Source organism: Canis lupus, chromosome 20 (genome assembly GCF_011100685.1).
Source record: "Canis lupus familiaris isolate Mischka breed German Shepherd chromosome 20, alternate assembly UU_Cfam_GSD_1.0, whole genome shotgun sequence".
Classification (NCBI taxonomy): domain Eukaryota; kingdom Metazoa; phylum Chordata; class Mammalia; order Carnivora; family Canidae; genus Canis; species Canis lupus.
In genome coordinates this window covers 19,289,711-19,304,047 of record NC_049241.1, presented here as the reverse complement: position 1 = coordinate 19,304,047, position 14,337 = coordinate 19,289,711, and the positions used below count along the sequence as shown (strand labels likewise).

The window sequence follows — 14,337 nt, the reverse complement described above, 5'->3', positions numbered from 1 at the left end:
GATGCCACCCTCATACATTCCCCTGCAAGGCTATTTAGGTAGATGCTCTGAACAATGAAAGGGTCTAAAGACACAAGGGACTGGTTCTCTGATGGCAAAATGAGAAGTATTTTGGGTTTGGGGAGCTTTTGCCTACATCTGCCACCCAGGGTCAGGGTCAGAGCCATTATCTTTAAGAGGGTCAGCAGTTCTAAGGGCTGTGTCCAAATCTGTACCTTCTAAGACAAGTCAAAAATAGCCTTCTTTCCACCCTCCCTTCTTCCCTCTTCCCCTTCCTTTGGTGGCTTTGTGCTAGGCTTTCAGAAGACAAGGTGGAACACAATTCAGCATCTTTTCCCTGAAAAGCTCAGAGATCAGTGAAGGTAGTAATAATGACCACGCTGGCCGGGAGCCAGATGTTCTGGGTTCTGGTTGCCCTCTGGCCAGGCTAGCTTTCTACATCTCAGCTTTCCCATTTGAGAAATGTCAGGGTTGGAGAGGACTTCTGAGGTCCCGCCCTCCCTAACTTCCTGGGTGCTTATGTAATGCAACCCAAATCACGAAGACAATAAAAACAGCAGCCACGTTAACCAAGGGCTTGCGAGTTCCAGGCACCGTGCTCAGGGCTTCATGTTCACCGTTTCACTCAAGCCTCGGGGGTGTTTCACAATCCCTCCTTTTGTAGGTGAAGAAACTGAGGCTCTGAGAGTTTAAATAACCGGGGGGGGGGGGGGGGGCAGGGTCCCACGGGAAGCAGTAGAAGTGGGCTTTGAATCCAGGTGGTCCCAGTCCCTAAATGCTTATTCTCTTTGTTGTATGCATTGCCTTTCTTCAAGGTGGGTCAGTGCCGCGCGTTGGGTTCCGGCAGGGAGGTATTCTTGGTACGATTATTAATAACACTGAAGGTTTTTTTTTTAAAAAAAATCTATTCATTCATGATAGACATGGAGGGGGGTGCAGAGACACAGGCAGAGGGAGAAGCAGGCTCCTTGCAGGGAGCCAGATGCGGGTCTTGATCCCAGGTCTCCAGCATCACGCCCCGGGGCCAAAGGCAGGCGCTAAACCTATGAGCCACCCGAGCTGCCCCCTGAAGGTCTTTTTTTTTTTTTTTTCTTTTAAGATTTGTTTATTTATTTATGATAGACAGAGAGAGAGGCAGAGACACAGGAGGAGGGAGAAGCAGGCTCCACGCAGGGAGTCCCGACGCGGGACTCGATCCCGGGACTCCAGGATCGCGCCCTGGGCCAAAGGCAGGCGCTCAACCGCTGCGCCCCCCGGGCTGCCCCCCGGAGGGGGGGTCCTGTTTGAACGCACCTTCTGACGGCTGTGTGCACCCAGTCACCTAAATCTCCGAGCACCTGCACGCGGAGGTCGACACTCATTGCACGGACAGGGAGAGTAGGTAAGGCTCAGAGAGGCTCCGCAAATTGCTCAGCATCACGCCGCCATAGCAACCGGCAGGGACTCGCGTTCAGGGAGCCGGCCCGCGCCCGCCCGCCCGCCCGCGGGGCCGCGAGCTCAGCCCGGGCTCGCCGGGGGTCGCCCCCAGGGGGCGGGCGGGGCGGCGCGGGCCCGCGGGCGCTCCGGGGCTGCCTCGGCCGCGCACGCGCTCTCGGGCTCCGGGCCGGGGCGCGCGGCGGGCGCGAGGACGGCGGCGGGGAGCGTGCGCGCCGTGACGTGCCGGGCGCCATGTTGGAGGGCTGGTGGTAGCGGCTCGGGGAGGTGCTCGCTCGCTCGGTCTCGCTCTCTCGCTCGCTTCCCCCGGCTCCCTTCGGTGCCCCCCCCGGTCGCCTGCGTGCCGGAGTGTGTGCGAGGGAGGGGGAGGGCGTCGGGGGGGTGGGGGGAGGCGTTCCGGTCCCCGGGAGACCCGCGGAGGGAGGCGGAGGCTGCGAGGGACTCCGGGAAGCCATGGACGTCGAGAGGCTGCAGGAGGCGCTGAAAGGTGGGGGTAGCTGCCCCCTCTCCCTTGCTCCGCACCCTCCGCGGCCCCCCGGTCCTCTCTTCCAGGGCCGGGGGGCCCCGAGGCCCCGGCCGGGGGCGGGGGCGCCTCCGCGGTTCCCATCCCCCTCCCACCTCCCCAGGGGCGGGGAGCCCTGTGGGCAGCTCCCTCCCGCCCCGCTCTGGGCTTTGTGTCGGCCGCCGGCGTCTGGGCTGGGGGAGGGGAGCCGGGGAGGCTCCGGCAGGGGCCCCAGCGTCCCGCCCACCCTTCCGGGGAGACGCCGTGTGCCCGCAGCCCCCTTACCGGCAGGCTCCGTGTTCCGTCAGGCCCCCGCACGCCGGGCGTCGGGTTGGGAGGAAAAGTGGAAGGTTTGGGGTGAGGGGGGTGGGGTGCGAGGGAGAGGGCGGCCGAGCAACTTTAAAGTGTCTCAGGAAGTCTTTTTTCAGCGCTTCTGAAGTCCTTCCTGCACGCGCCCTAATTCCGAGGGGGTCGCCTTGGCGGCTCTCGGTCGCCCGCCTTCCACGCAACAGGCTTGGGAACGCCGTGGTTCCCAAACTTAGAGTCGCGTGTGGTTTTTCCAGCGTTTTCACCACAAGGCATGTCGACACGCGAAGTCCTGTGGAAAACGGCTGCACGAGGTAGCTGCAGGCCAAGACGATCAGCAGTTTGCGGGGCTTTTTCCGTGGGGCCTCAGATCTGTATTTTAATCAGCGGCCCAGAGGCTTCTGTTGGTGTTCCCCTGGACCGCACTTTGAGAAACAGCGCCTCAAGGATGATTTATGGAGCAGCTGAGTGCCCCCTTTAGGAGGATTCTTGTTCACAGTGTGGAGAGAGACCATTGTTGGGAGTAGAACTTGGGAGAATCAGAAGTGAATATTTTGGTTGAGAGAGGCTGGACTCTCTTTTTTTTTTTTTTTTTTTTTAAATAGCTGCTTAATATTTCAGGAAGGACTTGGAGAAAAGTTTGTTTGTATAGTGTATTGGAAGTGGTTGATGGACTTTGAACATACCGACTGACAATTTTTCTTTCTTATTTAGATTTTGAGAAGAGGGGAAAAAAGGAAGTTTGTCCTGTCCTGGATCAGTTTCTTTGTCATGTAGCCAAGACTGGAGAGACAATGTGAGTTGAAAACATGCCTTGGTTGTTACGCTCCTAGGTTATCATTCAGAATTGGTTGGGGGGGGGGGGGGGGAAGGATATTTCAGAAGAAATATCGGCGGAAGAGCTGAATTTCAGAAGAGGTGAATAATCTATGTACAGCTGTACAAGCTCCACTTAGCGCATATACTGTATTTCCTTTACGCGTACTCCAATGGGTTTTAAAAATTTGTTAACATTTTCTTTGCATCTCTGCTTTTGTAGATTTAGAATTTGTCTTGAAGAGCTAGAGAAAAGAATGCCTATCCTGTTAGGACCCTTTTTGGCCCTAACAAGCTTATTTCCAGAATTTTGTGGCTTTGATTTCTGTCTCAAAAATTTTTTTTTTGTTGGTGGTATTTTCTCATATTGTCCTGTATCCAACCTTTTGTTGTCATATTTATGTATGTGGGTGTTTGAAGTGTCACTTCTATTTATTCTCTTGAGGATTTAGGGTGATTATCTGACAAATTCCAGATGCTACAGTTTTGACTGTCCTGTAAACTTTCTAGGATAGCTAACTTGTTACATATGCTCAGCATTTTATTAGGCTTGTTTCCAAATGTTGTGAATCTGAAACTTACACTATGAAGTTAGGATTGTTTTCATAAGGACCATTCCAGTTCATTGTGTGTGTAGTTTGTGTGGCAGGAGTTGTTTTTGCCATCACTAAGTCAATTTGTAGAAAGCAGTGCATATTTGGTGACTTCCTTGTACTCTTTGTAGGGGGGTGGGAGCAAGAAAGGATAAAGGTTTCTCTGGGTGCAGTGTTACTAAATGAGCTTTCTTTTGGCTCCCCTGGGTCTTGTCTATTTTTAATATTCTTTTTGAGTTCTTCAGTGAGTGTAAGCTTCAGCAAGTGATGTATACTTTCTTTGGCTTTATTAGTAGATGTTCATTTCTGACAAGATTTGCTTGTGGTTGTAGTATATGTAGCCTTTTAATAACTAGCCCAATTATAGAAAGGAAAAAGACCCTCTGATTTAGTAGTCATGTAGATAAGCTGCTTTATTAAAATTACCAGTCAACTTAAGAATGTGTCTTGATGCGTTCAATCTTATATTTTTATTTATTCCACTTAAAAAGAGGAACTCTTTAGGGAAGAAGTCCTATTGCCTCTGAATTACAGTCTCTTAGAACATCTTGATTTTAAAAATTGATGCAACATAATTAACTGGTATTTATGTAGATAAGCGTAAAATGACTAGTTGCCAGCTTTCAGAAATAATCCCTAAATCATAAATTTTTAGATTGCCATTATTTCTTTCCGGTTGTTAGCTGGTCCAAACTTAACCCCCTACAATACCAAGATACCAAGAGGAGAAGCTTTTTACTTTCAGAGTTTTGATACAAAAGATTATATCAAACTATTTGGAGATAGATACTTAAAACCTCTTCTCCTTATCAGGTTTGTATATAAACTGTCTTTTGATAAACCTATGTTGACTGTAAATAGTTGAAAACTTCTGAAAGAAAACTTCTTACCCTGTCAGACTGGATCACCATGTGGCTAGGAAAGTTTAACCTGGTTTTTGGGGGTAATTATTTTGTCTTGATAGGGGTCTTTTTTTTTTTTTTTTAAGTATTTTTTTTCAATTTTTATTTATTTATGATAGTCACAGAGAGAGAGAGAGAGAGAGAGGCAGAGACACAGGCCGAGAGAGAAGCAGGCTCCATGCACCGGGAGCCCGATGTGGGATTCGATCCCGGGTCTCCAGGATTGCGCCCTGGGCCAAAGGCAGGCGCCAAACCGCTGCGCCACCCAGGGATCCCTTGATAGGGGTCTTAAGTTCCGCCACCCCCTTTAAACTCCTCCCATTTTTTTACATTTACTAATAGCATTTTGTATTAAAATGGTGATATTAGATTCTTCATATTTGGAAAGTATTTTTAAATTTGTCATAAAGCAGCTGGTGTTCACACATTTAATTTTAATCTTTGTTTTTAATCAACATGAACGTGCTTTTTTTTTTTTTTTTTAATTTATTTATTTGACAGCACAAGCAGGGGGAGCAGCAGACTTCCCTCAGAGCAGAGAGCCCAGTGGGCGGAACTCCATCCCAGAACCCTGTGATCATGACTTAAGTGAAGGCAGACTCTTAACTGACTGAGCCATCCGGGAACCCCTAGCATGCCCTCTGATTCTGAAATCTGAAAAATTGCTGTCATCCATTTATGGTTAAACTGAGCTTTGTCTAACTTCTAGACAAAGATTTTAACAAAATGTAAAGAACAGCAGATCATATCTCTCTGGTGTTTTAGGAGGGATGGGTTGCTTGAGATAATTCCAGTTTTTATTTTCATTGATACATTACAGCAAGTAATCATTAACAGAAGAAATATGTGGACTTTATTTATGGATAAAGATCAGGGACTGCTTAGGCTATTTATTTTTCATTAAAAAAAACCCTCAATTTGACACTTTTGTAGAATTACAGTGTAGGTTTTTACTAGCAGGAGGTTGTAGGAGAATTTAAAGAGTACTGGAACACTTTTCTTTTCTGGTCTATTAAAAATTACCTGTCAACATCTAATATAGGAAGTGGGGAAAGATGCCAAGATATGGCATACTAAACTGTAATGAAGACAGAGATTATCTATCTAAACCAATTCCCAAATTTGTTGTGTTTGGCTACTTCAAAAAATTATTTTTATGTTGAAAAGGTTACTTTGTCCTGAAAATGGGACATTGCCTTAAACACTTTACTGAAAGTAACAGTTTGTAACTTAATGCCAAGTATATATTATGTGTTGTATAAACAGAAACATATGTGGTGGGTTTCTTTTTTTTTTTTTTTTAGGATTTTATTTATTCATGAGACCTGGAGGGGGGTTGGGTGGGGGGCAGGCAGAAGGAGAAGCGACCCTCCGAGGAGCAGGAACCTGATGGGGACTTGATCCCAGAACCCCAAAGGCTGATTGATGCTTAACCACCCAGGCGCCCCATGTGGGGGTTTCAATCATGAATTTTAACATTTGATGGTGTTCAGTTGTGGATTTAAACCAATTCAATGAGTCTTAGTTGCAGTTACTCTTTTTTGGTAATCATATTGTCTCATGTTTGACCTGTGGGAGCCTCTTTCATTTGATTCCAGAGTCCTTTTGACTTGATCCTTGGTATTAGTAGTCTTTGATAGTATCAGTAGTCTCTGGTATTAGAATATGGCCTAAGCTCCTTCTAGCCCAGACCCAGAATCAGCCCTTCTCAAGAAGCTATGCCTTTAGTAGGAAATGGTGTTTATGGACTAGAGATGCTTATTATTACTGAGTTGGTCATTGTTTCCAGCCTTTTCAGTGGACAGAACTAATAAAATACTTTGTGATTCATACTGATGCTTCCGATTCAGAATCAGGACTACGGTGTTTTACTTCTTCCACCCCAGCAGTTCTGGTTCTCAGGGACACAGTGGAAAAGTCTAGTAATAATACCAACATCACCAGGGTAATAATTACTAAGAACATAAAAAATTGTTTATAATTTGTTAGCCCCAATTTGTTAGCCCCCATTTAAGCCAATTTGTTAGAAAAGTAGTTGTATCTGCACTACCTGACTATATAGCTGTTACATAATCTCTTAACCATCATTTAATTTTACTTTTACGGTGGCTCTATATCAGCTACTCACCACTTCATCTTTGCATGTCTTCAGTATTTATTTTGTCCTGAATTCTTTTGCCTTTTTTTTGTTTTGTAAATAAAGGTTTTTTTTGTATATTTGTTTATTGGAGTTCGATTTGCCAACATATAGCATAACACCCAGTGCTCATCCTGTGCCCCCTCAGTGCCTGTCATCCAGTCACCCTATCCCCCCCGCCTACCTCCCTTTCCACTACCCCTTGTTTGTTTCCCAGACTTAGGAGTCTCTCATGTTGTGTCACCCTCACTGATATTTCCCACTCATTTTCTTTCCTTTCCCCTTTATTCCCTTTCACTATTTATTATAGTCCCCAAAGGAATGAGACCATATAATATTTGTCTTTGAATTCTTTTTCCTTATTTCTGTTTTTTAAATTTTTTTTTAAGATTTTATTTTATTAGAGACTTGGGGGGTGGGGGGGGGCACAGGGAGAGGGAGAAGCAGGCTCCATGCAGGGAGCCTGATGTGGGACTCGATCCTGGGTCTCCAGGATCATGCCCTGGGCTGAAGATGGCGCTAAACTGCTAAGCCACTGGGGCTGCCCTATTCCTGTTTTTTTTTTTTTTTTTTAAACAGCTTTGTTGAGGTATAATTGACATGTAGTAAACTTCATTTATTAAAAACATCGTTTACTGAATTCTGACATCTACATTCGAATTTTGACCACACTCAAGATTGTGAACATATATATCCATTCATTATTCCCAGAACTTTGCTCATGCACCTTTGTAATTTTCCTTCTCTGGGTGTGGTCCTCTCCACTCAGGCAGCTAATCATCCACTTTTCGTCACTTCAGTTTAGTTTACTTGTTCTAGAGTTTTATATAAATGAAATTATACAGTTTGTAGTCTTTGGATTCTTTTACTCAGCATAATTGAGGTCTATGTTCAGGTATCAGGAAATCATTCCTTTTTATTTCTGACTAGTATTATATGGATATAATATATATCCATATAATGGATATATATATATAATGGATTTATATATATCCTACAGTTTTTTAATAGATTCACTTGTTGATGGGAACTTGGATTATTTTTGTTTTTTTCTGTTATCAAAACTGCTATGAACATTTGTGTACAAGTCTTTGTATAGACATAGGCATTCTTTTTTTCTTGAGTAAAAACCTGGGAGTGCTGGATCATATGGTAGGTGTTGTGTTTAAGTTCTTGAGAAACTGCCAGACTTTCCAGAGTGATTGTACCAGTTTGCATTCCCACCAGTATTATGGAGTTAAGGTTCTCCACATCCTTTCCAGTGATTAGTATGGTCCTTCTTTTTTTGTTTTAGTCTTTCTGATAGGCACATGTTGCAAAGTGGTTTTAATTTGTATTTCCCTAATGACTAATCATATTGAGCATCTTTTCATGTGTTTATTTGCTATTTGTGTATCATCTTTGGTAAAATGGTTCTTCAAGTGTTTCCCCATTTGAAATTTGAGTTGTTTTCTTACTGGTTTTTGAGAGTTCTTTGTGTGTTACAAACACAAGACCTTTATGTGACATATGATTTGCATATACTTTCAACAACTGCTTTTCTTTTTATTCTCTTGATAGTGCCTTTCAAGGTGAAATTTTTAATTCTGTTTTGATTTTTAAAAATTTCTTTGAACTCTGTGATATCTGTTATGTTCACTTGTTTTCATGTACTTTCTAGTTTAGTCTGTCTCCTAATTTATTAAATTTCTAATCATTTGCTATATTTGTTTTCTAAGTTTCTCTAATTCTGACTTGTATCATTTTTCTCCGTGTCTTTAGCTCATTTTGGAATAGTATACAGTTTTGATTTGTTTTTGGACAGATCTTTCTAGCTTCTTTCATTGTCTGTAGGGATGTTTGCTCTGCTTCTTACTCTTTTTTTCTTATAATTAACTTTGTGCTGGGTTTGACCTTGATACTTTTCTCTTGGACATTTTTACATGATACTAGTTTTCCTGACCTTTTTTTTTTTCTGACCTTTCAGGAGGAAATATGGTTCAGATTAGCTTTCCTAACTTCACAGAGCTCTCTGATTGTTTTGCAAAGTGTTGAAGAACATGGAGCTTGCTTTCTGAAATTTCCAGGTTCTCTGTTGCACTCTGGCTCTTATTTGGACCCTGTCTTTCCTTTATCTTTATTGTCCTCTTTTCTGCATACTGGGGTCATCTCTGGAGGGTCACGTTCAGGAGCACATTGGAGCAATATTGCAGCTCTCCTTCAGCTCCCACGATGGGGTCCCTTTGGTTCATTCACTAATGGGGTGGGCAGACCCATTCAGTTTTAGCTGCTGTTCTCAGATTGACCTGTCATGATTTCTAGTGAATGCTTGTTGGTAGTTTTGTGGTTGTTCTATTCCTAAGCCCTTCAGGTGCACCATTACTTCTCTCTGCTTTCTCTTGTTTAGAACCTAATAAGGTACAGGTCATGCGACTGTCATTTTTTCTTATCCTTTTATTCTTTGCGATTGGTGAGGTTCGCTACCTTCTCAGCTAGCTTTTTTTTTTTTTTTTCAGGTAGTTTTATTGTAAATGTTTTTGTTTGTTGGTTTTTGCTTTTGCTGTCTAGTTATGTCTAATATATGGGGTTTTGGAGAGGTAGAAAATTATAGTACCACTCACCCTCTCACAATTACACTTATAAAAATTGTTGTTTCTTCATCTATAAAATGGAAATAATAGTAGTATCTTGTAGTATAAGTGGTTAATACATGGAAAACTTAGCTCATCACTTGGTAAACAGAGTCAGTGCTCAATAAATAATAGTTATTGTGTTGAGAGTGCTTATGTTGAGTTTGCTTCCCCACCCCCCTACCGGCCCTCTGCAGTTTCAAGTTTTTTGTGTTGAGCAATTTTGACTTAAGTAAGAAAATAAAAGTTAGGTTACTTAAAAGTAGTTACCAACAGCTGAGACCTCATGATTGTAAATAAAATCTCCTTAAGTGAATGAGGTTATTAGATCTTTCTTCTGTGGGTTGCTTGAGAGAATTTTGTTTTGTCAACATAGTATTTACTAAACATTGTTTCTAAAATATCAGTCTCCTAGAGTGCCTGGGTGAGCAGCCAATCCTTGGTTTCAGCTCAGGGTATGATCTCAGTACTGAGATCAAGCCTGGAGTTGGGCCTCTGCTTGGGATTCTCTCTCCCTCTGCCCCTCCTACTCATGCCTGTGCACCTGTGTGTGCTCAATCAAGTAAGCATATAAATCTTTTTTAGAAAAAGAAAAGTCAATCTCTTATACTGCCTTCATAATTTTTGCCATATCCTTGTATATATAATTATTCATTTAGTACTCTAGTTTGGCTTACTTTTTTTCAAGAGAAAAATATGGAAGTTAATCCTTCATTTTACTCCTCCACAAAAATATAATCACTATGTTAATTTTTTCCCCTTGAGAGAAACAAAATCTGAAACCACTGGTTTGTTGCATTACTTACATCTTTCTAAGTCACTTTTTTTTTTTTTTTAAGATTTTTATTTATTTATTCATGATAGAGAGAGAGGCAGAGACACAGGCAGAGGGAGAAGCAGGCTCCATGCCAGGAGCCCGACGTGGGACTCGATCCTGGGAGTCCAGGATCCTGCCCTGGGCCAAAGGCAGGCGCTAAACCGCTGAGCCACCCAGGGATCCCCTCTAAGTCACTTTAAAATCTATAAATACTCAAATATGTATTTTTTTTTTTTTAGACATAGGCAGAGGGAGAAGCAGGCTCCTCTTAGGGAGCCCGATGCGGGACTCGATCCCAGAACTCCGGGATCCAAAGATAGATGCTTGACCGCTGAGCCACCCAGGCGTCCCTAAAATATGTACTTAATATGAATTTTCCATGTGCTATGTAAAGTCCTGTCATGTATATAGAGGAAGCACAGTAGATCTTCAGTAAATATTAGTTACGTGGATGTCCTTTTGTTTCAAATATCAACAACTGCAGTGATTAAGGTATAGACATGAAGAAAACTGTAGTCATTTTCATTTGTTTCATCACATCATGCTATAAACCTGATGTGTATACTGCACAAAATCTATTGATTGATGCATTGGAAGCTAGGCATGCCAACTTTGTTTTCTGAGTAGAGTTAACTTTAAATTTTCAATCTCTTTGGTGTGCGAGTGAGCTCATATTTTCCATGTTGAGCCCAGATTTTTACTAGTAGTTGGCTAGTCCCATAATTTCATGAGAGTTAGCATGTGGTAATATCATTCTTGGAAGGAGCATGGCTTGAATTCAGAATTTAGCTTGGCGACTTCCCTGCGTGAATTTGAGCACGTTAATTGTGAGCTTGTTTCCTCACCATATAGTTGCCTTGGCTCTTGTGAGGACTCAAATAAATGATAAAGGATGTAGCTATAAATATTAGAATTTGGTGTAAAAATAGAATGGTCTATATGTTGGGCATAAACAGTGAATTTGGCTTAAGAAACAAGTCTGAGGTCTTCATTTTGTGTAAAGAGCTCTGGGTTGAGTCAGGAGAACACAAGACCTGGGTTTGAATTCCTACTTCTATCACTTTGTGACCAAGGCTGACTTCTTTTGTACTTTAATTTCCTCATCTGTAAAATAGGACTAATGAAATAAATTTATCTCAAGGGATGTTGTGGGAATTCAATGAATTTTTATACATCTAAAGTACTTAATACAGTAACTGGCACACAGTGAACATCCCCCTCTCATTCCCACCCCCTAAATGAAAGGAAGCTGCTGTAACTAATTATTTTATTTTCCATTATTTAAGTCAGTTAAATTACTATGGGATACAAGTTTGCTCAGATACTAAGTGAGGGGCTTTTAATAGATAATTTCCTCAGGTTCCTCAGCTTGGAAAGCTTATAGGACTCTGTGTTGTGGCAGTAGTTACCTGGGGATAGTATTGCAGCAGTAGTGATTAAGGGTGGAGAATGGGGCACAGTGATGGTGGTTGATGTTAAAATTTAAAATGTCTGATGATGGTGAAAGATGAACTTTTGGGAGTATGTTGCAGAGGTGAATGGTTTGGAGACCAAAAAAGAAAAAGAAAAAAGAATTAGTTGTGTATATTTGGATGAGAAAGACCAGTCATTGTTTGTTACCTCTTAATTCATTGGAACCACAAAGAGGTTCACAGAATGCCATTCTTAGTGTCACCTGTATACACACTTGTGGTTTTTATCTACATCCGTAGATCTTTTTGCCTGCTGAATGATGAATACATAGATTCATAATGCTTATGGACTATTATTAGAAGTCTGTCAAAAACTTCATGTTGCTTCAAAACATATTAGTAAGAAGTTAAGGATTTTATCCAGAATTTACTGTTCTTTCCCTATGTTTTGTGAATTGTAGGTCTTTTACTTTAATGAAATGGGAGTTTGTGAGTGAAAGTGTGTGTGTGTCTGTCTGCATCCTTCTGTCTTTCTGTACCAAAATCAAGATTCAGTGTTAAGAGCAAAAAAACCAAAACAAAAGCCTTAAATGTATTCAGTGACTAAAAGAGTATAGACAGTTGAAGAGGAAAATGTTGGCTGTTATTTCATTTAATACATATGTCTCTGAAAGCATTTTACTTTAAAAATACCCGATGAATCTGAGAAATATATTTTAGATCTTCATTTTTGCCTTCACGGGCCTTCAGATGTGTTCAGTTGCTCGTCTTTGCTTTCTCCGGTTTCACCCACAGCAAGCCTGTCTGTATTATCGGGCTGCCTGGGTTTGGCACTGCTTTTGTGGAATCTACCTTGTGTAATAGGCACTTCTGTAAGCACCCTCCAAACTTCATTCCTGCCAAATATGTTGAATATTATTGAGAGATTACACCGTTGACTGCAAAGTGAAAAATAGTTAAGTGTCAAATTAGTAATGATGTAAAATAACAGTATTAGTGCCCCAGTGCTTTTTCAAAATGTGCCAGTAGGTAAGTAGGGCTTTTTTGTTAGTACTTATTAGTGATTTGGGGCACGGGTGGGATAAAAGCTTTGAGAGGTTCTATGGTACAGTGAAGATACTCTTGGAGGTATATTTGTCAGGGTATCTTTCTTGTCTCTGTGCTTATAATTTGCTTGATTTAGAAGATAATATTGGTAAAAATTCTAGTTTCATTATAATTTGTTGGAATGACTTGATGGAACAAGTTAGTTACCTAAGCCCTATTTTCCTCAGCTCCCCAGCTGAAAATGAACAATGCTGAACTTCACAGTCTTTTGAAATAGCAAGCATTCAGTAAATCTTAGATTCTTTATTTTGTTTGTACACTGATATGAAAATAAAAGTTAGCATCAAAAATAACATTTATTTAATACCAGTTTTGATGCTTAAGAGTTTTGCAGCTTACTGAAATTGAAGTCCTAATAATGAAAACAGATTGACCAGTTATAGTGATCTCTGTTTAGGCCCAAGACTTTCTAAATTTCATCAAGCTTCTTTATACTTGTGACTGAGCTACTCATTTTTTTTTTTTTTAAGATTTTATTTATTCATGAGAGAGAGAGAGGGACAGAGACACAGGCAGAGGGAGAAGCAGGCTCCACGTAGGGAGTCCCGACATGGGACTCAATTCTGGGACTCCAGGGTCATGCTCTGGGCCGAAGGCAGCGCTAAACCGCTGAGTCACCCGGGCTGCCCCCCCCCTTTATTTATATATATATATATTAAATTTTATTTATTTATTCATGAGAGAGAGAGAGAGAGTCATTTTGCTTTCCAGAAGTTTGTTTTAGCTATTTTCCTTCTTCGCTGTAAGTAGATCTGACTTAGACTTTTTAGACCCAGAATACATTTTACTTTCCTGTCTCCCTTTGATTTGTCTAGGCTCCTTGCAGATTCTGGGTATCTCTTAAGTATTATGGACCCTTTAAAAATTTTATTTTCCTAACGTTACTTCTTGATGTATACAAGGCTTCTCAGTACTCCTACATACAGAGTTTTTATTGGTCTTAAATTTGTGGACCTGAAATTGGGATTTATCTTTAAGGGACTAGAATTTCCACATAGGACTTGTGTTTTGGGCTAAATTGTTTTTTCTTCCTAAAATGCAAACTTTCAGTAGACGCTTATTTTGTGCCAGGCACTGTCAAATGTTTCATATGTGTATCTTAATTTGATCTTTACAACTACTCTCTTAAATAAGTATCTGCTTTTTAAAAAGAAGATACTGAGACTTACCGAACTTAAAAAGTTTTAAGATAGTACATTTGGTGAGTGAATTGGAGTTTAAACTCAGGCATCCTGACTTTAGGTCCTCTTATAACGTGTACTTTTAGATCACTTGGTGTCTTCTCACTTCTTTCCTCTTCACTGAAGCACTCTGAGAATTCTTTTAAAACCTTTAGAATTTGAAAATAGACTTTTGATAGGAATCTGTTAACTAGTTGTTTTGAGATTTTCTTGCTGCTTATCTAATCCTGACTAGATATCTCTGTCCAGCTTTCCTTTCCTGTGGCATACCATCATGTATGACCTGAGAAGGCTTACCTTGTAAGCACTGACACCATAGTTTCCTGGGGATTGTGGCAAGTATTGGGAGGTTGGGTGTGGTAATTCATGATTTAAGAAAAACTGTCAGGAGATATGGAAGAGTCAGTAAGGTAAATTACTGGATATACCCTTAATATTTGTGATTTAGACTATTTTTCAGTAACCTCAAAGGCTGAAAACTTCTAGTAATTGTAATTCAGCAGCATAAATTTGAAGCACAT

The 14,337-nt window shown here is 41.5% G+C and overlaps 1 protein-coding gene across 2 annotated transcripts in view; it reads left to right on the top strand.

Moving 5' to 3' along the window:
- Positions 1–1,678: 1,678 nt before the first annotated feature.
- Positions 1,679–14,337, top strand: part of PPP4R2 (protein phosphatase 4 regulatory subunit 2) — a 52,347-nt gene continuing 39,688 nt past the window's right edge. The window contains exons 1-2 of one of the 2 annotated variants that reach the window (XM_038565843.1): positions 1,679–1,921; positions 2,957–3,038. In XM_038565843.1, coding sequence (XP_038421771.1) covers positions 1,888–1,921; positions 2,957–3,038 — 116 coding nt within the window. In that variant the 5' untranslated portion in view covers positions 1,679–1,887. Of the gene's footprint in view, positions 1,922–2,400; positions 2,557–2,956; positions 3,039–14,337 lie in introns of those variants that run through there. The other variant, XM_038565842.1, reaches the window with a different exon arrangement.